The 24,652-nt window shown below is 40.4% G+C and overlaps 1 protein-coding gene across 1 annotated transcript in view; it reads right to left on the bottom strand.

Annotated features, from left to right (window-relative positions):
* Positions 1 to 24,652, bottom strand: part of pcolce2b (procollagen C-endopeptidase enhancer 2b) — a 58,234-nt gene that overhangs the window by 9,256 nt on the left and 24,326 nt on the right. Inside the window, exons 4-8 of the mRNA XM_060920857.1 lie at positions 19,330 to 19,585; positions 13,905 to 14,029; positions 7,044 to 7,180; positions 3,573 to 3,736; positions 3,073 to 3,156 (exon numbers count right to left, since the gene is read on the bottom strand). Coding sequence (XP_060776840.1) covers positions 3,073 to 3,156; positions 3,573 to 3,736; positions 7,044 to 7,180; positions 13,905 to 14,029; positions 19,330 to 19,585 — 766 coding nt within the window. The remainder of the gene's footprint in view (positions 1 to 3,072; positions 3,157 to 3,572; positions 3,737 to 7,043; positions 7,181 to 13,904; positions 14,030 to 19,329; positions 19,586 to 24,652) is intronic.

A 24,652-nucleotide genomic window follows, 5' to 3' on the forward strand; every position in this document is an offset into this window, starting at 1 on the left:
ATATACCGTGAGTAGAGAAAAACAAAATGGCAGAGCGTGTTGCTGAAGCAACCGAGGACGAAATAAAAACTCTACTCGAAAACAAAACCCCAAAAAATACAAGAAAAAAAGCAACAAAATATGGAATGAAAGTATTTAATGGTAAGAACGTATCTTTTGTTTCACGAATTATCGCATTTTTCACAAATTGCTCAGTCATTTCGCCGGTTTGTTTACATTCTTCATCTTTAAGCATTAAAATTTCTTGAATTTTTTTTTTACACTTTTTCCCTTCTTTTAGAAAGTTTGAAGCTTAATTTTTTTCTGATAAAATGTGTTTTTTCATGGATCAACTGGTGATGTAAATCTTGTCAAATTTGAATATTTTACTACAATTTGCAATTATGCAAATTATGACAATGTATGCAGTTTGTCAGGTGTCCGCTAAATGGAAATGATTTTGTCGGATGTTTTGTGTAAAGTTTTCATTTATCGAATTTGCTAAAAATAAAAATGGTCTGTTTCTCAGAATCCAGTGAATGTGGATAGAATAAAACAGTTATTCCACTCAATCTCGTCGTACATGGCTTATAGACAACTCGGTGCTATGCGCCTCGTCGGCTATCAGCTCATGTACGACTCGATTTCATGGAATAACTGTTAAATATCTCATCTCATCTCATTATCTCTAGCTGCTTTATCCTTCTACAGGGTCGCAGGCAAGCTGGAGCCTATCCCAGCTGACTACGGGTGAAAGGCGGGGTACACCCTGGACAAGTCGCCAGGTCATCACAGGGCTGACACATAGACACAGACAACCATTCACACTCACATTCACACCTACGCTCAATTTAGAGTCACCAGTTAACCTAACCTGCATGTCTTTGGACTGTGGGGGAAACCGGAGCACCCGGAGGAAACCCACGCGGACACGGGGAGAACATGCAAACTCCACACAGAAAGGCCCTCGCCGGCCACGGGGCTCGAACCCGGACCTTCTTGCTGTGAGGCGACAGCGCTAACCACTACACCACCGTGCCGCCCACTGTTAAATATATGTATGATAATTTGATAAAGTATGTACCTGCAAAATATACATATATATGCAATAATTTGGCTCAAAAGAGAAACTGACACTGAAGTCGAAGTGAATATCTGTGAATAATTAGCGAAACAAAGTCCAGGTTATTATTTCAATAATATTGGCTGATGTTGAGTGGTATATCAGCTAGCATGATACTGAACAAGTCGAAGACGAGTAGCTAAATGGAATATACCTGATATACCATGAAAAAAGACAGCCATTATTATTATTATTATTATTATGCATATACATTCCTTTCGGGTGTTCGACGCGTATTTCTCTTTCAAAATTCTCTCAAAATCGTCTGTATTTAACGAAGCAAACCTGGCAGCCATGTTTGTTTATTTACAAATTGTCCCAGTCGCTCACTCGCTAGCATGGAAGTTTTACATCTCTGATGTGTAAGATCATGTTGTCTTGACAACCATGCAATATCGTAAACCATATTCAATGCTCATTCTCCATTGGGTAGAGTGATGTAATACATGTAGGATAAGTGATATGCTAACAGTATCGCATGCTATCAAACCAAATGAATGAAATCCGTGAGAAGGGAATAGAACACGTTTTTATTCCATCGAAAAAGTGTCCTGTTTCGATAATAATCACTGATATGCACTGAAACTGAGGCGGATAATTGTTTTAGTATAAATACGCGTGATTATTTTTAAAAAATGTAATCAGATTAAAAATAATTTATTTCAAGCTTCAAACGCGGCATGCAAATGTAATAACAGTGCGGCGCAGACTTGTGTCACTTATCTACGCCGAGTCACGTCAAATATTTTGTTTTGAAATCGATAAAATAAATCACAACTCCGCCTTACCTTAGACCAAACTTCGGAGCATCTTTAGTGCTTTTATTTTAGGAACAGCATTTTCTTTCACAAATATTTGTAATTCGTCCTCACTTACGGTGACAAAGCGAGTCGCTCGAGGTGATTATCGAGAAATAAATAGTCTGAATCTCTCGACCAATCAGCGCATGCGATTCTCTATAATCACTTGTGTATTTAAACTAAAGCATATTTTCAAGTTGAAAGCCTCAGTGCTTCAAATAAAATAATTCAACTTTTAAACCAAGTATATATCGATATCAATAATAAATGTTTACATTTTCTGCAAAATTCTATAAAAATCAAGAGAAACTGAACCATGAAAGAGCGCAAAATCTTCCAGTAATGCAGCTCAGCCATTGGTATGCAGATTAGGGTGCCATTACTTTTGCCATTATTGAACAGTTTGTTTTATTTGCCTTTATTTATGGATTACTTTCACATCACTTTCGTAAATGTCATGTCATAAATATGAAATGTGAAAATGGAAGCTGTAAGCGTACCGTTCTCCTTTGCTACGTGCAAAACTAATTCAGCACATGTCTTGGCTGATTGGCTCCATTTGGGGTAAAAAGGAAAACCGTTGGGTATTTTTACAAACTGAAATCCCAAGAGCTAAGCCGTGACGGAGCTGAACTTTCTGTCCTTGTGTAACACTTTGTGAATCGGGGTGATGTAACAGACCTGGCGTGAATCGAGTGAAATTTTCCACCACATTAGTCCAGGCCTCTGAGAGACTGGGCCACTTTTCCGTATGCAAATCCGAGCAAACTGGGCAGGAAATCATAATGAACTTCTCGGCCTGGCTTCGTAAACATCTCCTGGATAGAAACGTTTCAGAAGGAGGCCACACTGAATCAACACCTCCATTTACGCCCAGTTTGCTTTCAGTCCGCTGCAGCCGGCTGGCACTGAGAGAACTGTGTTTTTCACACACACTTTACTGTGCAGAAGGAAAAAAAACCCTGAACGACGCTTTTCAGGCTCTGAAACAAACCGCCAGACCCAAGATAGTACATATGCATCAAAACACACACTTGTTAAATGGATGGGATTCTGGGAAACATTATTTTTCTTTTTCATCTTGTTTTTTTTCCCCTCCTATTAAACCTCAGTGTATACACATGTGCATGAGTGTGAGTGTGAGTGTGTGGATTAAATCTGCTCTTTTACCGAAGTTGCTGGAGCAGTAATGGCTCTCAGGACTTCCTTTTCGCTTGCATTTCTGTCGACAGAGTGCTGCTGAATACTTCAAAGCTGGAGGAGCAGAGCAGAGCAGAGCAGAGCAGAGAGGGTTCACAAAAATAAAAAACTTAACTGAATAACAGCAAGCCAAGTACTGAGTCTTGAGGAACACCATGAGAGATATAAGACACTTTCTTGAAGTTCTAAAAATGCTGTCTGATGGAGAAGGTAGAGTAAGATTTCAGCACACAATCTCAGCCATAGTTTGGCAAAGAAGAACAATCATTGGACAAAGTTGAGTCATTTGAGAGCTGAATGAGTCATATGTTATTAGTGAGTCAAACCAAACGAATCAACTCATGAAAACGAGTTAGAATTCTCATCACTGATATGAAATTCAGTGTCTATCATCACATCACATCACATCAAAGTTGGAATTGGTATCAAAGAAAGTGCAGAATTAAATGCTAGCCATATAAGACACATACGTATGAGTCTGGTGGTGGTGGGCTGAGTGGTTGTGGTTGGAGCGATGGTTGTTATTGGGATCTTTTTGTTCCTGAATCTGTAGTGACCGATAAAGCCATCCGCTGTTAAGCTGAGGTCTGAGAGGAACTGGATGAGAAGCTGATTACCCTCAGAGAACACCGGCCTGGAACACACACACACAGAATTAAAATGACCAACAGTGGTTGAAAAAACAAGATCAACTATGAGCTACTGCTCACTTACATATCCCCCCGCTCTTCCTTATATCAGAACGCAAGCAATCGAAGGAATTCACTTCTTATGAATGTTGGCTTCAACAAATAATGAACCCTGAAACGAATAAGTAAAGAGCAGTGTTTCTTCCCATGGATTTCAAATAGCATCCTGGCAAACTGTCATTTTGAAATAGCATTTTGCTTCTTGAAATAGCGTCAAAATCCACCCTGTATGTTTCATAAATACATTGCCAGTAAACAGGAAGTCGATCTGCGACAGATCTGAAAACAGTACACACTGTGTAGAACCCAAAGCTGAAACTCGGTACCAAATATCAAGAAGTTGTGATTTGTAGTTGCTGAGAAAAGTGTTACGAAAATTTTGCAAATCCACCCTATATGTTTCATAAATAGTCGGTAAACAGGAAATCGATGTGCGACAGACCTGAAAACAGTATACACGGTATAGAACCCCAAGCTGAAGCTTGGTACCAAATATCAAGTAGTTGTGATTTGTAGTTGCTGAGAAAAGTGTTATGAAAATTTTGCAAATCCACTCTATATGTTTCGTAAATACATTCAGTCGGTAAACAGGAAGTTGATCTGCGACAGACCTGAAAATAGTATACACGGTATAGAACCCCAAGCTGAAGTTTAGTACCAAGTACCAAGTGGTTGTGATTTGTGGTTGCTGAGAAAAAGGGTGTTTTGGATGGACGGAAATACGGAGCTATGGATGGACGGACAGAGGTAAACCAGTATACCCCGGTCTCCTTTGGAGCAGGGGTATAAAAACTTCTCTGAAAGCCAATCAAAGCATACACCCCCAAAATCCTGACCAATCACACATTTAAAAATCGTTCCAATGTAGAACCATTCATCCATCCATTATCCGTAACCGTTTATCCTGTGTAGGGTCACGGACAAGCTGGAGCCTATTCCAGCTGACTATGGGTGAGAGGTGGGGTACATCCTGGACAAGTCGCCAGATCATTACAGGGATGACACATAGAGACAAACAACCATTCACATTTACAGTTAATTTAGACACACCAATTAACTTAACCTGCATGTCTTTGGACTGTGGAGGAAACCAGAGCACCCGGCAGAAACCCACACAGGGAGAACATGCAAACTTCACACAGAAAGGCCCTCGTCAGCCACTGGGCTTGAACCCAGAACCTTCTTGCTGTGAGGCAACAGTGCTAACCACTACACCACCATGCCAGCTTTCTGTATTTAGTCTAAGTATATATATATATGAGGTTCTCATCACCATGGTGTTTTTCAGAGAGGTCCTGCACATATATCATCAGATCTATCGAATAAACAAATAATATGAATAAAAATTATACAAATTAAAAACTAAGAATGAAATATTTCTAAAATAATATAAAATATACATAATATATAAATATATATGAAACAATTAGCTCATCTGAGAAATTATTTGAAATCATTCAGGCTACATGCATGTCTTAGAATAAAATGTATGTGACTAAAGGAAGGCTGTCTGTCTCTCTGTCTGTCTCTCTGTCTGTTCATCTATAATAATAATAATAATAATAATAATAATCAGTTCAATTTATATTGCACATTTCTCACACCCAAGGTCGCTTTACAATTAAGGGGGGGGGAGAGTCCACCAAGAGAAGGTCAGGATGTAATTCCAATGGTGTCGCTACCACAGTCCCACCAGGTGCATGAAGATAAATCCCACAGCGCCTGCACAGCTGCTGCGATGACGCCGGGCAGCATCGCTTGGAACATCACGCAAAAGCACCGCTACACAGAGTGCTGGACAACCATGATGTTAAAAAGAGCAACGAGCTCACTGCAGCCCATAGTGAGGAGCACAGGCATAGCCCACAGCGAACCAAGGCCTGAAGGGAACCAACACCAAAACTGGGCCTGGAGCTACACCACAACTGGCGGACAAAACACTCAAGCAAAAAACAAACATCAAACTGCACAAACACAAAAAAGAAAAAATTAAAAGCTCCGGTGAGAAGTGGCATCCAAAAAGCATACTCTCAAAAAGTATGTGAACCTTTGCTTTCAGTATCTGGTGTGACCCCCCTTGTGCAGCAATAACTGCAACTAAACGTTTGCGGTAACTGTTGTCCTGTGTCCTCCAAGCCGGTGTCCTGCACACCGGCTTGGAGGAATTTTAGCCCGTTCCTCCGTACAGAACAGCTTCAACTCTGGGATGTTGGTGGGTTTCCTCACATAAACTGCTCGCTTCAGGTCCTTCCACAACATTTCGATTGGATTAAGGTCAGGACTTTGACTTGGCCATTCCAAAACATTAACTTTATTCTTCTTTAACCATTCTTTGGTAGAACGACTTGTGTGCTTAGGGTCGTTGTCTTGCTGCATGACCCATCTTCTCTTGAGATTCAGTTCATGGACAGATGTCCTGACATTTTCCTTTAGAATTCGCTGGTATAATTCAGAACTCATTGTTCCATCATGATGGTAAGCCGTCCTGGCCCAGATGCAGCAAAACAGGCCCAAACCATGATACAGTACTACCACCACCATGTTTCACAGATGGGATAAGGTTCTTATGCTGGAATGCAGTGTTTTCCTTTCTCCAAACATAACGCTTCTTATTTAAACCAAGAAGTTCTATTTTGGTCTCATCCGTCCACAAAACATTTTTCCAATAGCCTTCTGGCTTGTCCACATGATCTTTAGCAAACTGCAGATGAGCAGCAATGTTCTTTTTGGAGAGCAGTGGCTTTCTCCTTGCAACCCTGCCATGCACACCATTGTTGTTCAGTGTTCTCCTGATGGTGGACTCATGAACATTAACATTAGCCAATGTGAGAGAGGCCTTCAGTTGCTTAGAAGTTACCCTGGGGTCCTTTGTGACCTCGCCGACTATTACACGCCTTGCTCTTGGAGTGATCTTTGTTGGTCGACCACTCCTGGGGAGGGTAACAATGGGCTTGAATTTCCTCCATTTGTACACAATCTGTCTGACTGTGGATTGGTGGAGTAATATTGGAATCTTTTTCATCAATAAATAAATGACCAAGTATAATATTTTTGTCTCATTTGTTTAACTTGGTTCTCTTTATCTACTTTTAAGACTTGTGTGAAAATCTGATGATGTTTTAGGTCATATTTTTGCAGAAATACAGAAAATTCTAAAGGGTTCACAAACTTTCAAGCACCACTGTATATACAATTATACAATGATGGTGGCAGATTTTATTCATATTAGAGACATGTGAGTGTGTCTCTTACGCTGGTGGGCTGTCTCCACAGTACTTCCCAATCCTCTTCGCATCATTGATTTCCCCTCCGTTAAAGATGGCGACATAGTCATAGCGGCAGTAGTTGTCTCTTTCAACATCGAACTTCTCGAATTTCACTTCTATAATCTAAAAATGCGAAACAAACACAGCTGTTATGACAAAACCACTCATACATGTTTTTGCCCTGTCGCCAGTAACACACTGTATATTGTACAATTCTACATTTTAAACTAACTCCAATATGGCCATTTGTTAGTGTTTATAGCACTAGCGAGCTATGCAACATTTACCTTCGCGTTAACATAACACTGAAAATCCTATAGCTGCACGAGCAGTAATTAGCGTCATCGTAAATCCTGAGAAAAAGAATCACAAAACTTTCACTGCTATGAAATTATGACTTAAAGGTAAGAATGGATTTACAGCAAAACTAACAAGACAAAAAAAATACAGTGTGTCACTTTATAGGCTGTAGAAACGTTATATTAAAAATATCTCTTACACTATACATACACTCACTGGACACTTTATTAGGAACACCCCTACATCCACCTGCTGTTTGATGCAGTTCTCTAATCAGCCGGTCCCTTGATGCATAAAATCACGCAGATACAAATCAAGAGCTTCGGTTAATGTTCACACTGCAAAAAATAAAAATCTTAGGAAGTTTATTTGTCTATTTTCAAGTCAAAACATCTCGCCACCCTTATTATAAGACATAATTGCCCAACAAGCAAAACCTCATTTATCTAGAAAGGCTAGTTTTTAGACAGTCCATCTTGAAAATCTTGTATAGACAAAATGTCTTGAAAAAGTCTTATTTGGAGCACCTTTGAAAATAAAACAAGTTTTTTTTAAAACAAGTAAGTACATTTTGGACATTTGTCAAATGCGGTTCATCTTGTCTCATCTCATCTCATTATCTCTCGCCGCTTTATCCTGTTCTACAGGGTCGCAGGCAAGCTGGAGCCTATCCCAGCTGACTACGGGCGAAAGGCGGGGTACACCCTGGACAAGTCGCCAGGTCATCACAGGGCTGACACATAGACACAGACAACCATTCACACTCACATTCACACCTACGGTCAATTTAGAGTCACCAGCTAACCTAACCTGCATGTCTTTGGACTGTGGGGGAAACCGGAGCACCTGGAGGAAACCCACGCGGACACGGGGAGAACATGCAAACTCCGCACAGAAAGGCCCTCGCCGGCCCCGGGGCTCGAACCCGGACCTTCTTGCTGTGAGGCGACAGCGCTAACCACTACACCACCGTGCCGCCGGTTCATCTTGTTTCAAGAAAAAAAAAAAAGTATGCTTGTTTTGGGAATAAATGAACTTTACTGAAATCTTTGAATCTTTCATTACAGTTCAGCTCCACCTTACAGATCCTAAGTTTACTGTGACTGTTTTCTCAGTCATTCAGAGTGAGCTCCTTCTAGATGCTGTACAGACTCTAGACCAGACAAGCGCCTTCAAAAAGGCTATGAGTGAGTGGAGGGTGTTTTAGTGAGGGCTTTTTGGAATGCTGCGAGTTAAGTTCAGTGTTTTTTTTTTTTTGTGCCTGATCTTGTAAACCCCTCGTACACATGAATAGTCAGTGCCCCCAAAATGCACTGTTGCTTTGGCGTTGTGTAAGCACTGTAAGTCAAAATGCGTAGACTTTTTTTATTTTTATTTACAATCCCGATTCCAAAAAAGTTGGGACAAAGTACAAATTGTAAATAAAAACGGAATGCAATGATGTGGAAGTTTCAAAATTCCATATTTTATTCAGAACAGAACATAGATGACATATCAAATGTTTAAACTGAGAAAATGTATCATTTAAAGAGAAAAATTAGGTGATTTTAAATTTCATGACAACAACACATCTCAAAAAAGTTGGGACAAGGCCATGTTTACCACTGTGAGACATCCCCTTTTCTCTTTACAACAGTCTGTAAACGTCTGGGGACTGAGGAGACAAGTTGCTCAAGTTTAGGGATAGGAATGTTAACCCATTCTTGTCTAATGTAGGATTCTAGTTGCTCAACTGTCTTAGGTCTTTTTTGTTGTATCTTCCGTTTTATGATGCGCCAAATGTTTTTTATGGGTGAAAGATCTGGACTGCAGGCTGGCCAGTTCAGTGCCCGGACCCTTCTTCTATGCAGCCATGATGCTGTAATTGATGCAGTATGTGGTTTGGCATTGTCATGTTGGAAAATGCAAGGTCTTCCCTGAAAGAGACGTCGTCTGGATGGGAGCATATGTTGCTCTAGAACCTGGATATACCTTTCAGCATTGATGGTGTCTTTCCAGATGTGTAAGCTGCCCATGCCACACGCACTAATGCAACCCCATACCATCAGAGATGCAGGCTTCTGAACTGAGCGCTGATAACAACTTGGGTCGTCCTTCTCCTCTTTAGTCCGAATGACACGGCGTCCCTGATTTCCATAAAGAACTTCAAATTTTGATTCGTCTGACCACAGAACAGTTTTCCACTTTGCCACAGTCCATTTTAAATGAGCCTTGGCCCAGAGAAGACGTCTGCGCTTCTGGATCATGTTTAGATATGGCTTCTTCTTTGAACTATAGAGTTTTAGCTGGCAACGGTGGATGGCACGGTGAATTGTGTTCACAGATAATGTTCTCTGGAAATATTCCTGAGCCCATTTTGTGATTTCCAATACAGAAGCATGCCTGTATGTGATGCAGTGCCGTCTAAGGGCCCGAAGATCACGGGCACCCAGTATGGTTTTCCGGCCTTGACCCTTACGCACAGAGATTCTTCCAGATTCTCTGAATCTTTTGATGATATTATGCACTGTAAATGATGATTTGTTCAAACTCTTTGCAATTTTACACTGTCGAACTCCTTTCTGATATTGCTCCACTATTTGTCGGCGCAGAATTAGGGGGATTGGTGATCCTCTTCCCATCTTTACTTCTGAGAGCCGCTGCCACTCCAAGATGCTCTTTTTATACCCAGTCATGTTAATGACCTATTGCCAATTGACCTAATGAGTTGCAATTTGGTCCTCCAGCTGTTCCTTTTTTGTACCTTTAACTTTTCCAGTCTCTTATTGCCCCTGTCCCAACTTTTTTGAGATGTGTTGCTGTCATGAAATTTCAAATGAGCCAATATTTGGCATGAAATTTCAAAATGTCTCACTTTCGACATTTGATATGTTGTCTATGTTCTATTGTGAATACAATATCGTTTTTTGAGATTTGTAAATTATTGCATTCCATTTTTATTTACAATTTGTACTTTGTCCCAACTTTTTTGGAATCGGGGTTATATATATATTTTTTTTGGTGCCTGAGGTCCTGGGGAAGTGGAATCTTAAGAGATGTTTTAATGTTTGAATGTTGAAATGGGAAAAAAAATAAACTTGTTGCAATGCTACGTGTCGTCAACTTGATTCAAGATAGTCTCTGGTCTCATATCTAGAGTATTTTACTAATTACAGGTCACAAAAGGAGAATCTTTTAACCTTCATCCTACCAAGTGGGGTCCATCTGGACCCCGCACCTATATGTTTGTTTGCCATTTTAAAAATATGTGACATACTGCCTCACCGTTTTATGAATTTGTCGGAATTTATCTCATCTCATTATCTCTAGCCGCTTTATCCTTCTACAGGGTCGCAGGCAAGCTGGAGCCTATCCCAGCTGACTACGGGCGAAAGGCGGGGTACACCCTGGACAAGTCGCCAGGTCATCACAGGGCTGACACATAGACACAGACAACCATTCACACTCACATTCACACCTACGGTCAATTTAGAGTCACCAGTTAACCTAACCTGCATGTCTTTGGACTGTGGGGGAAACCGGAGCACCCGGAGGAAACCCACGCGGACACGGGGAGAACATGCAAACTCCACACAGAAAGGCCCTCGCCGGCCACGGGGCTCGAACCCAGGACCTTCTTGCTGTGAGGCGACAGCGCTAACCACTACACCACCGTGCCGCCCTGAATTTGTCGGAATTTATGTCTTAATTAAAACACTAAAGCACCGGAAGATCAGCTTTTTGCATTGTGAAGGTATAATTAATTTGTTACTGGGGTCCAACCGGACCCCAGAGTAAAGTTTATCTGTCTTTCATTTTATAATTGAATAGCACACTGAAAGTTAACTTCTTTTATTTCTTTTATGTTCCATAATGAAACTACCAAGGCATTCCTTCTTGGGGTCCGTGTGGACCCCACTGCTGCAATAAGCACAGGCTGCAAAACAAAAGCCCTAAATTATTTTGCAATTACTTTTTTGTTTTAAATTCTGTAAGAAAAGACCTAAGTTGTAATCCAGAATGTTTTACAGCTGCATGAGCTGCAAAAATCATGTATATAATGCCAATTTTTTTTGTGGCACTATAATTTGCTACATGTATGCTAGTTATTGCAATATCATTGCAATGTTATTGCATTTATAATACATCATTGATATTCAGCCGTAGTGGATTTTGTTCTTCAATAAAGTTATGTCTGTTTGCTGCATTGAATTGGTTCTTACTGCATTGATTTCAAGGTATTCCCTCCTGGGGTCCATACGGACCCCGCCTGGTAGTTTGTGTATGTAAAATTGGCTGGTAGGATGAAGGTTAAGTGTGTTCTTTATGCCTTGGGCCCTTTAGTGTATTGCTGTTATTAATACAAGATGTTCTGAACAAAACTTATCTGGTGATTTTGTCTTTATAAGCTTTAATTTTAAAGAAAAATATTGGGGTCCAAACGGACCCCACATGGTAAGATTAAGGTGTAAAATAGCATGGTAGGATGAGGGTTAAGCTAGCAATGCTTAGTTGTAGAATTTAACAATCCTAATATTAGTATATTTATCTTAAATTCAGTTTTTACTGCTAAGACTTTGTCATGAATTTAAGTGAAATACCCTTAAAATGAAATAAATAAAAATGACTCGAATGGCTAAATGTAAGAAGTACGATATTGTTATAAGAACTATTTTGATTATTTTGAGTTAATCAGATCTCGCATAATAAGTTCCCCAATCTTATTTTGGAATTATTTCATCTAAAAACAGGTTAGATTTTTCATCTTACTTTAAGAAATCTTACCAAGTCAAATTTGACTAGTTCCAGTGGCAGATTTTTTTCACCTGATTCAAGCAAATATGCTTTGTTTTAATCTTTTCTTATTTTTGAAAGGCCATTTTTTGCAGTGCACGATGTTCAAACATCAGAAAGGGAAAAATTGTGACCTCAAAGTGAAGTGTGACTTTTTTTCACTGTGGCATGGGTGTTGGTTTGATCTCCTGGGGTTTTCACACACAACAGTCTCTAGAGTTTACACAGAATGGTGCGACGAACAAAAAACATTGAGTTGAGTGAGTGAGCGACAGTTTTGTGGGTGGAAAAAACAAATGCCTTGTTGATCAGAGAGGTCAGAGGAAAATGGACAGATCGGTTCGAGCTTTTTTTGCCAGGAAGGATATAGTAACTCATATAATCACTCTTTACAACCGTGGTGAGCAGAAAAGCATCTCAGCATGCAACAGCAGAACAGAACAACACACTGGGTTCCACTCCTGCAGCCAAGAACAGGGATCTTAGAATCAAGAACAAGTTCCTATAAAGTGGTCGGTGAGTGTAGACTTGTATCATAGCCATGAAAAATATTTGTTTCTTATTAGCTGACTTTAGGGGCATGTGTCTTATACTGCTGAGTCATCTCTCTGGATAGACTTTTCACTATCACTACAGAGTATTTCCATCACTCGCCTGCTGTCATAAAAAACAAAAAAATAAACAATGGCATCCTAAAAAGCCATTATTATTATCTCATCTCATTATCTCTAGCTGCTTTATCCTGTTCTACAGGGTCGCAGGCAAGCTGGAGCCTATCCCAGCTGACTATGGGCGAAAGGCGGGGTACACCCTGGACAAGTCGCCAGGTCATCACAGGGCTGACACATAGACACAGACAACCATTCACACTCACATTCACACCTACGCTCAATTTAGAGTCACCAGTTAACCTAACCTGCATGTCTTTGGACTGTGGGGGAAACCGGAGCACCCGGAGGAAACCCACGCGGACACGGGGAGAACATGCAAACTCCGCACAGAAAGGCCCTCGCCGGCCACGGGGCTCGAACACGGACCTTCTTGCTGTGAGGCGACAGCGCTAACCACTACACCACCGTGCCACCGCCATTATTATTATTATTATTATTATTATTATTATACATAGACATTCCTTTCGTGTTTTCAACGCGTCGTTCTCTTTCAAAATTCTCTCAAAATCTTCCGTATTTAACAAAGCAAACCTGGCGGCCATGTTTGTTTACAAATTGTCCCAGTTGCTCACTCGCCAGCATGGAAGTTTTACATCTCCAATGTGTGACGTCATATTGTCTTGATAATCATGCAATATCGTAAACCATATTCAACGCTCATTCTCCACTGGGTAGAGTGACGTAATACATGTAGGATAAGTGATATGCAAACAGTATTGCATGCTATCGAACCAAATGAATGAAACCCGCTAGAAGGGAATAGAACACACGTTTTTATTCCATGGAGAAAGTGGCCCGTATGTACAGTATAATGATACAATATATTGTTTGAGGTTAGAATATATGTTTTGTTAAAAACGGGCCTGTTTGAAACATTTGCATATATTCAAATAATATATATTTTAAAATATATTGCTTTTCCAAATGGGGCCATCGATCAGAAAATGCCAAATTCTCAGTTAATCATGAATGCAACATCGTCATACTATTAATATCACTGATCCACTCAAGTTATACAGTACACCTTTACCAATTTACATTTCACACTTATTCAACTTTTAGCAGCTCAAACATCGGCGTTAACAAGTATATACAAACATCACCTGGTTTTTCGGTGCGACTATGTGCCATGAGCACGTGACTCCTGCTGGATAGTCTTTTTCTGGCCAGTTCGGAGTCTTAAAGGTTCCTGTCGGCTTCACCAATCGCCCTCCGCAATACTGATCTCCTGAAAACCAAATGACATCAGATTCTGTGACTGTAATCATCACGGCAGGACAAAGCCTGAGATCATGAGCTCCTAATTAAAAGGGCTGGTGTTTATAATTCTCAGCCTGTGATTTGCAGACTATAATAAGCACTCCATGCTATAATGAGTGACCGCAGGACATGAAAGTATACACGTAATGATCCTCCGCACTGAGCTGCCAAGAGGAGGAGATATCATTAAACATGAGAGGGGTATAAACCCTGCAACCACACTCGATGCAAGAGCAGTCTCAGAAAGTCTTTATTTTACAGATCCTCATGTGTCCAGAAATAGGTCATGATGTCAGTTTACAAGACCACAGTCCGTCCCAGAGAGTGAAAGACTGCTCTTTTATTTTAACATCAGCAGCATCCAAAACTGTGACAACTACACCAACAGCATTTTTATTCCATCAGTTATCACAGGATGATATTTTTTTCCATATTATATTGTTAAAAGAGCTTTCATCATTCATCAGTGCAAATATTCAGTACAACATCATAACAAGGAAGAAAAAATGTATTCAGGGTGATTTGTAAAGTTCAAAAGTATTTCAAGACCAACAACTGAGTGATAATGTTTGCAGAACCTGAAGACAAAGGAATTTATTTTGAACAAGACGTCCGTGAGGTCTGGACCTCGGTATGTTTCAGGGTTTTACGGTAACCAACAGGAAACTGTCTGCCATTTTTTTAGTTAAAGCCAGGATAGGTAATTTTGGAGAAAGCAGTAAGAGTAAGCTAGATTTTAAAAGTATCCAACAGAAGAATGCCACACCTCCCTTCAGCCCTCCCTCCAAAGCTACTCCTCTAATACACATGAACACGCACCGCCTGACTACTACTGAAGGATGGGTGCATGAGAGAGAGAGAGAGAGGGTGGATACAGAAAGAAAGAAGAGAGAGAGAGGGAGAGAGAGGGTGGATTCATGGAGAGAGAGAAAGAGAGAGAGGATTCACAGAGTGAGGGAGAGAGAGAGGAAGAGAGGGTGGATACACAGAGTGAGGGAGAGAGAGAGAGAGACAGAGAGGAAGAGACGGTGGATACACAGAACGAGGCGGCGAGAGAGAGAGGAAGAGAGGGTGGATACACAGAGCGAGGCGGAGAGAGAGAGGAAGAGAGGGTGGATACACAGAGCGAGGCGGAGAGAGAGAGAGAGGAAGAGAGGGTGGATACAAAGAGCAAGGGGGAGAGAGAGAGAGGAAGAGAGGGTGGATACACAGAGCGAGGCGGAGAGAGAGAGAGGAAGAGAGGGTGGATACACAGAGCGAGGCGGAGAGAGAGAGAGGAAGAGAGGGTGGATGCACAGAGCGAGGCAGAGAGAGAGAGGAAGAGAGGGTGGATACAAAGAGCAAGGGGGAGAGAGAGAGAGGAAGAGAGGGTGGATACACAGAACGAGGCGGCGAGAGAGAGAGGAAGAGAGGGTGGATACACAGAGCGAGGCGGAGAGAGAGAGGAAGAGAGGGTGGATACACAGAGCGAGGCGGAGAGAGAGAGGAAGAGAGGGTGGATACACAGAGCGAGGCAGAGAGAGAGAGAGGAAGAGAGGGTGGATACAAAGAGCAAGGGGGAGAGAGAGAGAGGAAGAGAGGGTAGATACAAAGCGAGAAAGGAAGAGAGAGGAAGAGAGGGTGGAGAGAGAGAGGAAAGAGAGAGAGAGAGGATATATATAGAAAGAGGAAGAGAGGGTGGAGAGAGAGAAGGAGAGAGAGAGTGGATACAGAGAGAGAGGAAGAGAGGGTAGAGAGAGAGAGGGAGAGAGAGAGGAAGAGAGGGTGGAGAGAGAGCAAGAGAGAGAGAGGAAGAGAGTGGATACAGAGAGAGAGAGGAAGAGAGGGTGGAGAGAGAACGAGAGAGAGAGAGAGAAGAAGAAGGCTTGTCTGTTTTTCCTTCTTCATTTTTTATTATTATTATTTATTTATTTTTATATATTTTTTACAATCAGGATGTTTCTGTCAAGCATGAAGCTCTGAAAATGACAAATACTATAAATTTCTATCAAAAAAGTAGAAAATGTAAGTAAAGTTACAGCACATAGAAAGTAAAACTCCAGAAGACTGTAAACCAATTTAAACTCGGTATGTGCGCTTTTCATCTCATCTCATTATCTGTAGCCGCTTTATCCTGTTCTACAGGGTCGCAGGCAAGCTGGAGCCTATCCCAGCTGACTACGGGCGAAAGGCGGGGTACACCCTGGACAAGTCGCCAGGTCATCACAGGGCTGACACATAGACACAGACAACCATTCACACTCACATTCACACCTACGCTCAATTTAGAGTCACCAGTTAACCTAACCTGCATGTCTTTGGACTGTGGGGGAAACCGGAGCACCCGGAGGAAACCCACACGGACACGGGGAGAACATGCAAACTCCGCACAGAAAGGCCCTCGCCGGCCACGGGGCTCGAACCCGGACCCTCTTGCTGTGAGGCAACAGCGCTAACCACTACACCACCATGCCACCCCTTGCACTTTTTAAATAAATAAATAAAGACCCAGTTAAAATAAAGCAGCTTCCTGACGAAAGTCTTCAATTCAGGTACCAAAAGCGAAGCACTCTTTATCGCTAAAAGATTTTATGAATAAATTTTTTTTTAAATTGCTCAAATTGTTTGTGGACTCTAAACATCTGACCTGGCATTATCAATTACGAGTATAACTATGAAGGTGATTGTAGAAAATCACACGCACTGACTGGTTGAAATATTCAGACTATTTCTCGATAATCACCTCGAGCGACTCGGCAAAATGGCGGCCGATCAATCGCTTCGTCACCGTAAGTGAGGAAGAATTACAAATGATGAAAGATAACGCTGTTCATAAAAGCACTAAAGATGCTACAAAGTTTGCAACAATATAAATGCAACAAAAAGGCAACTAAGCATAATTGTTGCGAGAAGAAAAAGTAAAATTAATTATCGCACATGGAAAAATAACTCAATAAATCTATAAAAGGTCTCTGTATGTTTGAGCTCAAAATATTTTTGCTGATTTTCATGCATATGTTCAGTATCTTATGAGGGTCACATTTAATGATTTGCAAATCCATTTTATTCAAAACAGTGAATTGGACATTTAGTTCTGTCAGCTTTCACACACAATAAACTCTGTAATGTGGTATTTTGGTGAAACTTGTTTTTCCCCCATAAACCCCATCGACAGCAACTGAAAATAACTCCAGCTGTCAGCTGGGAAAACAAACACAGGATTAAAACCTGATCATTAAAATTCCAGCAGTCTTACACAGAGTGAGCAGACGTCCTGTCACTATTAATGAGTCGGAGAAAACCTCTGGGGGTCTGAGCTGCCTCGGAAACACAGGGTGGGGGGTGGGGGATCTCAGTGAGAAATTCCATATCATGCTGCGAAGTCCAACACACACAGATCAGACCCCAGAGAGCTCTCCTGTCACGTTTATCCAGCCGGGAAAATCTAACTTTCACCAACTAGGCCTTTCAAGGAGAGAAAAAAATCCTCAAATTGAACTTTTCGAGGTTTAATGCACTGGGAATGTTATTGGTTTTTCAATGTGGATAAAAATTAATTAACTAATTAACCAATTAACAAATCAACAAACTAATTAACAAATAAATCAATTGATTGATTGATTGATTGATTGATTGATTGATTGATTGATTGATTGATGGGTTGGTTGGTTGGTTGGTTGGTTGGTTGGTTGGTTGGTTGATTGGTTGATGGGTTGATGGTATGATTGGTTGGTTGGTTGATTGATTGATGGGTTGGTTGGTTGGTTGGTTGGTTGGTTGGTTGATTTGATTGATGGGTTGATTGATTGGGTTGATTGATTGATTGATTGATTGATTGATTGATTGATTGATTGATTGATTGATTGATTGGTACTTGGTTGATTTGATTGATGGGTTGATTGGTTGATGGGTTGATTGGTTGGTTTGATTGGTTGGTTTGAGTGACGGATTGATTGATAGGTTGATTGGTTGGTTTGATTGACTAATGGGCTGATTGGTGGGTTGATTTGATTGATGGGTTGGTTGGTTGGTTGGTTGGTTGGTTGGTTGATTTGATTGAGTGATTAATGGGTTGATTGGTTGGTTGATTTGATTGATGAGTTGATTGATGGGTTGGTTGGTTGGTTGGTTGGTTGGTTGGTTGGTTGGTTGGTTGGTTGATTGCTGGGTTGGTTGATTTGACTGAGTGACTAATGGGTTGATTGGTTGGTTGATTTGATTGATGAGTTGATTGATGGGTTGGTTGGTTGATTGCTGGATTGATTGCTGGATTGATTGATTGATTGATTCATTGATTGATTGATAGTTGATGGGTTGATTGATGGGTTGGTTGATTGATGGGTTGGTTGGTTGATTGATGAGTTGGTTGGTTGGTTGGTTGGTTGGTTGGTTGGTTGGTTGGTTTGATTGATGGGTTGGTTGGTTGGTTGGTTGGTTGGTTGTTTGATTGATGGGTTGATTGGTTGGTTGGTTGGTTGGTTGGTTGCTTGATTGATGAGTTGATTGGGTTGGTTGGTTGATTTGATTGATGGGTTGATTGATGGTTGATTGGTTGATTTGATTGATTTATTAAAATTATTTGAATAAAATTATTTTTGAACATGGATTTTTGACATTTATGGATGAACAGGTACACTTGGCTACAAATGTATTGGCACCCTTCAAGAAATTATATTTTGCTAAATGTGCAAATTAAACATTATTTAACATGCTAATTAATTTAAAACTGCTCAACTTTCCTTTAATAATTCATTGTTCTCATGACTATCATTTTCTCTCTAAAGCATGTGAAAAATGTAAGTGCATGTAAAAAATATTGGCACCCAACAAATTCTTAAATATTGTGCAAAGATGATTTTTTTTGTCATCTTGCAGAGGAGAAAAAAAATCTTTTAAAATATTTTACGATTACATGAGAAAACTTTTATCTCACAGAATACAAGACTGCATACTTGCACACGTCAGGTAATGGATATATTTTTAATAATCATAGCAGCTAAAACACCAATTAACACCATAAGGATCTTATCAATCAGGATGCTGGAGACATTTTCAGGCATCTGGAAGACTTGACACTATACAGCAGCCCCTCCCATGTGTTTTATAAAATCAGACTATCTCTCACTGCATGAGTTATTTTCATGGCGTCCCAATACTTTTGCAGTTGATCCAACTGAATATAATACTGAATAATTATGATTAGCACATTGGTGTGAATGTCCCATAGAGACATACTAATAGCCTACATCCTCTTAAATAGATCTTCTTACTCTCTTGTCTGTGTCTCACCTCGTTCGTGAGGGTTAGCAGCGGAGAACACTGCCAGGAAGCCACTGCCAGCGGTATTGGCATCTGACACCATCTGAATGAGCATCTTGTTCCCCGTGGAGACGAGGGCTCCGGGCCTAAAGGTCCCACAGAAGCGGCCCAGGCGCTGCCCGTTCACATGCCCGCTATAAACGTCCACATGGTCGTAGCGGCACAGGTTGTCACTCTCCAGATCGAGGAAGCGGAAATTCAGGACCACCACTTTGCCTTGTGGGACCTGCAAGAGACACATCAAGTCAAACCATGTGATGAAAACCTTTTCCCTCATTCCATCTACTATAGTTACAGTACCAGTCAAAAGTTTGTACACCCCATTCTACTCATTCATAGGGTTTTCTTTTCTGTACTTTGTATTTTCTACATTATAGACATCAAAACTATGAGATAAGATGTGGAATATATATGGAATTATGTGGTGAACAAAAAATTGTTGAAAAAAACCCCCAAAATGTTTGATATTTTAGATTATTCAAAGTAGCCAGTGTTTCCCTTGATGACTCTTTACACACTATTGGACTTATTTTAACCAGCTTCATGAGGTAGTCACCTGGAATGCTTTTCAATTAACAGGTGCCTCATCAAAAGTTAATTAGTGGATGAGTTTCTTGCCTTTTTAATGTGTTTGAGATCAAACAGTAAATAGTAAATAATAAAAATACAGTAAATAGCCCTATTCAACACCACAACTGGAGTAATCCATACAGTATTATGTCAAGAACCACTCAACTAAGTAAAGAGAAACGACATCCATCATTACTTTAAGACCATGAAGTGTCTTTTAATTATTAATAATAATAATAATAATAATAATAATAGGGGCGGCACGGTGGTGTAGTGGTTAGCACTGTCGCCTCACAGCAAGAAGGTCCGGGTTCGAGCCCCGTGGCCGGCGAGGGCCTTTCTGTGTGGAGTTTGCATGTTCTCCCCGTGTCCGCGTGGGTTTCCTCCGGGTGCTCCGGTTTCCCCCACAGTCCAAAGACATGCAGGTTAGGTTAACTGGTGACTCTAAATTGAGCGTAGGTGTGAATGTGAGTGTGAATGGTTGTCTGTGTCTATGTGTCAGCCCTGTGATGACCTGGCGACTTGTCCAGGGTGTACCCCGCCTTTCGCCCGTAGTCAGCTGGGATAGGCTCCAGCTTGCCTGCGACCCTGTAGAACAGGATAAAGCGGCTAGAGATAATGAGATGAGATGAGATGAGATGAGATAATAATAATAATAATAATAATAATAATAATAAAGAGAAACCACTGAATTTGACAGTGTCCAAACTTTTGACAGGTACTGTTATATAATTGTATACTGTATGAGGCTTTATACAGAGAACTACACGAGAACAGTTAACCAGAGAGAGAAATATTCTTTTATATTATAAATATGGAGGTGATTACAGAAAATTGCATGCACTGATTGGTTGAGAAATTCAGACTATTTCTCAATAATCACCTCGAGCGATTCAGCAAAATGGTGGCCAATCAATCACTTCGTCATCATAAGTGAGGAAGAATTACAAATGATGAAAGAAAATGCTGTTCATAAAAATACTAAAGATGCTACAAAGTTTGGTCTAAAACTATTCAAAGGTAAGGTGGGATTGGGATTTATTTTATCAGTTTCAAAACAAAGTACAGTTGTGCTTGAAAGTTTGTGAACCCGTTAGAATTTTCTATATTTCTGCATAAATATGACCTAAAACATCATCAGATTTTCACACAAGTCCTAAAAGTAGATAAAGAGAACCCAGTTAAACAAATGAGACACAAATATTATACTTGGTCATTTATTTATTGAGGAAAATGATCCAATATTACATATCTGTGAGTGGCAAAAGTATGTGAACCTCTAGGATTAGCAGTTAATTTGAAGGTGAAATTAGAGTCAGGTGTTTTCAATCAATGGGATGACAATCAGGTGTGAGTGGGCACCCTGTTTTATTTAAAGAACAGCGATCTATCAAAGTCTGATCTTTACAACACATGTTTGTGGAAGTGTATCATGGCACGAACAAAGGAGATTTCTGAGGACCTCAGAAAAAGCGTTGTTGATGCTCATCAGGCTGGAAAAGGTTACAAAACCATCTCTAAAGAGTTTGGACTCCACCAATCCACAGTCAGACAGATTGTGTACAAATGGAGGAAATTCAAGACCATTGTTACCCTCCCCAGGGGTGGTCGACCAACAAAGATCACTCCAAGAGCAAGGTGTGTAATAGTCGGCAATGTCACAAAGGACCCCAGGGTAACTTCTAAGCAACTGAAGGCCTCTCTCACATTGGCTAATGTTAATGTTCATGAGTCCACCATCAGGAGAACACTGAACAATAATGGTGTGCATGGCAGGGTTGCAAGGAGAAAGCCACTGCTCTCCAAAAAGAACATTGCTGCTCATCTGCAGTTTGCTAAAGATCACGTGGACAAGCCAGAAGGCTATTGGAAAAATGTTTTGTGGACGGATGAGACCAAAATAGAACTTTTTGGTTTAAATGAGAAGCGTTATGTTTGGAGAAAGGAAAACACTGCATTCCAGCATAAGAACCTTATCCCATCTGTGAAACATGGTGGTGGTAGTATCATGGTTTGGGCCTGTTTTGCTGCATCTGGGCCAGGACGGCTTGCCATCATTGATGGAACAATGAATTGTGAATTATACCAGCGAATTCTAAAGGAAAATGTCAGGACATCTGTCCATGAACTGAATCTCAAGAGAAGGTGGGTCATGCAGCAAGACAACGACCCTAAGCACACAAGTTGTTCTACCAAAGAATGGTTAAAGAAGAATAAAGTTAATGTTTTGGAATGGCCAAGTCAAAGTCCTGACCTTAATCCAATCGAAATGTTGTGGAAGGACCTGAAGCAAGCAGTTCATGTGAGGAAACCCACCAACATCCCAGAGTTGAAGCTGTTCTGTACGGAGGAATGGGCTAAAATTCCTCCAAGCCGGTGTGCAGGACTGATCAACAGTTACCGGAAATGTTTAGCTGCAGTTATTGCTGCACAAGGGGGTCACACCAGATACTGAAAGCAAAGGTTCTCATACTTTTGCCACTCACAGATATGTAATATTGGATCATTTTCCTCAATAAATAAATGACCAAGTATAATATTTTTGTCTCATTTGTTTAACTGGGTTCTCTTTATCTACTTTTAGGACTTGTGTGAAAATCTGATGATGTTTTAGGTCATATTTATGCAGAAATATCGAAAATTCTAAAGGGTTCACAAACTTTCAAGCACCACTGTATTTTATGTGACTCAGCGTAGATAAGTGACACAAGTCTGCGCCGCACCGTTATTACATTTGTATGCTACTTTTGCAGTTGAAAATAAATTTTTTTGAATATGATTTTTTTTAAATAATCACCTGTGTATTTATACTAAAACAATTATCCGCCTCAGACTCCATGAATATCTGGGAATAATAACCTCGGCTTCATCTCTGTTATTATTCACCGATATTCACGTCGCCTTCTGTGAATACTTGTTAAATATTATATTGACATGAGTGTTTTATTGGGAAATACGTCGCTTGTATTTTTAATACGAGATCTATCCGGGACATGGAGAACCAAAACCATGACATAAATAGGCATCTATGTCACTTGTTATTAAATAGATGAATTGTTTTAATAAATTCGGGGACTTTTTGTTTGTGAATGTGTCGATATTATAAAAAGAAAATCACACGTTGGTTTGAAGATATGAAGTTTATCTTCACGTGTTGAAAAACTCTCATTTTTTATGCGAAGTACATCACGGATCTGAGTGAGATATTTAAATAATATTGGTTGGCGTTGAGTGGTCTATCAGATATATTCCATTCAGCTAGCATGATACTGAACAAGTCGAAGACGAGTAGCTGAATGGACTATATACCATGAAAAAAATCCATTATTATTATTATTATTATTCATACACGTTCCTTTTGGGTGTTCGACGCGTCGTTCTCTTTCAAAATTCTCTCAAAATCGTCTGTATTTAATGAAGCAAACCTGGAGTCCATGTTTGTATATTTACAAATTGTCAGTCGCTTGCTAGCACGGAAGTTTTACGTCGCCGACGTGTGACGCCATGTTGTCTTGACAACCGTGCAATATAGTAAACCATATTCCACGCTCATTCTCCATTCAGTAGAGTGACGTTGACATAATACACATAGGATAAGCGATATGCTAACAATATTGCATGCTATCAAACCAAATGAATGAAACCCACTAGAAGGGAATAGAACACGTGTTTTTATTCCATCGAAAAAGTGTCCTGTATGGATAATGATCACTGATATTTCACTCCGATTATGTCACTCCCAGTGTTTTCCTGCTGACTAGACGTGCATTGTCAAAATGGTGAACCGTTTCGAAATTAAAATTCTTTCCATTAACTTGTGTTTTTTTTTTTTTTTGTGGATGCATTCATATAATATAAGAACACATCCTATAAGTGTAGTGGTTAGCACTGTAGCCTCACAGCAAGAAGGTCCGGGTTCGAGCCCCGTGGCCGGCGAGGGCCTTTCTGTGTGGAGTTTGCATGTTCTCCCCGTGTCCGCGTGGGTTTCCTCCGGGTGCTCCGGTTTCCCCCACAGTCCAAAGACATGCAGGTTAGGTTAACTAGTGACTCTAAATTGAGCGTAGGTGTGAATGTGAGTGTGAATGGTTGTCTGTGACTATTTGTCGGCCCTGTGATGACCTGGCGACTTGTCCAGGGTGTACCCCGCCTTTCTCCCGTAGACAGCTGGGATAGGCTCCAGCTTGCCTGCGACCCTGTAGAACAGGATAAAGCAGCTACAGATAATGGATGGATGGATGTTTCTATGAGAAGACGCTAATCTAAAGTTTATCGAAGGAATCTCTCGTGCCAGTCAGCAAGAAGCTGGTTAGTGTATGATTGTGAGGGATTTACTGCAATGTAAGTTTCACGGACTTTCCACAGCATAGTTATGGAAATTGCTGTGGTGTAAGAGGAATCAAACATGTTTAAGCATGCTGTAACTGGAAAATAACCAACTTCTGGGTGCTAACAGTGAGCCATCCACACACCACTTCACACCACTTCATCAATAAAAAGAAAAAAAAATTAGTCTTTATAATATTTATGCTCATTATTTTGTATTCATGGACATATTTATTTTATGTCTAATAAAATAAAGCATCTCATTTGATATAAATATTTGTTTTGCAATATGTTAGCAATATCATCTTAGAAAAATAGGTTCTTCTGCAAGGAAAGCCTTCTTTTGTTGCTGTCTCTGTCTTTAAAGGTCGACTGCTTTTCAGATTTTTCAAGTGTAGGT

The sequence above is a fragment of the Neoarius graeffei genome, chromosome 5 (assembly GCF_027579695.1).
Source record: "Neoarius graeffei isolate fNeoGra1 chromosome 5, fNeoGra1.pri, whole genome shotgun sequence".
Taxonomy (NCBI): Eukaryota; Metazoa; Chordata; class Actinopteri; order Siluriformes; family Ariidae; genus Neoarius; species Neoarius graeffei.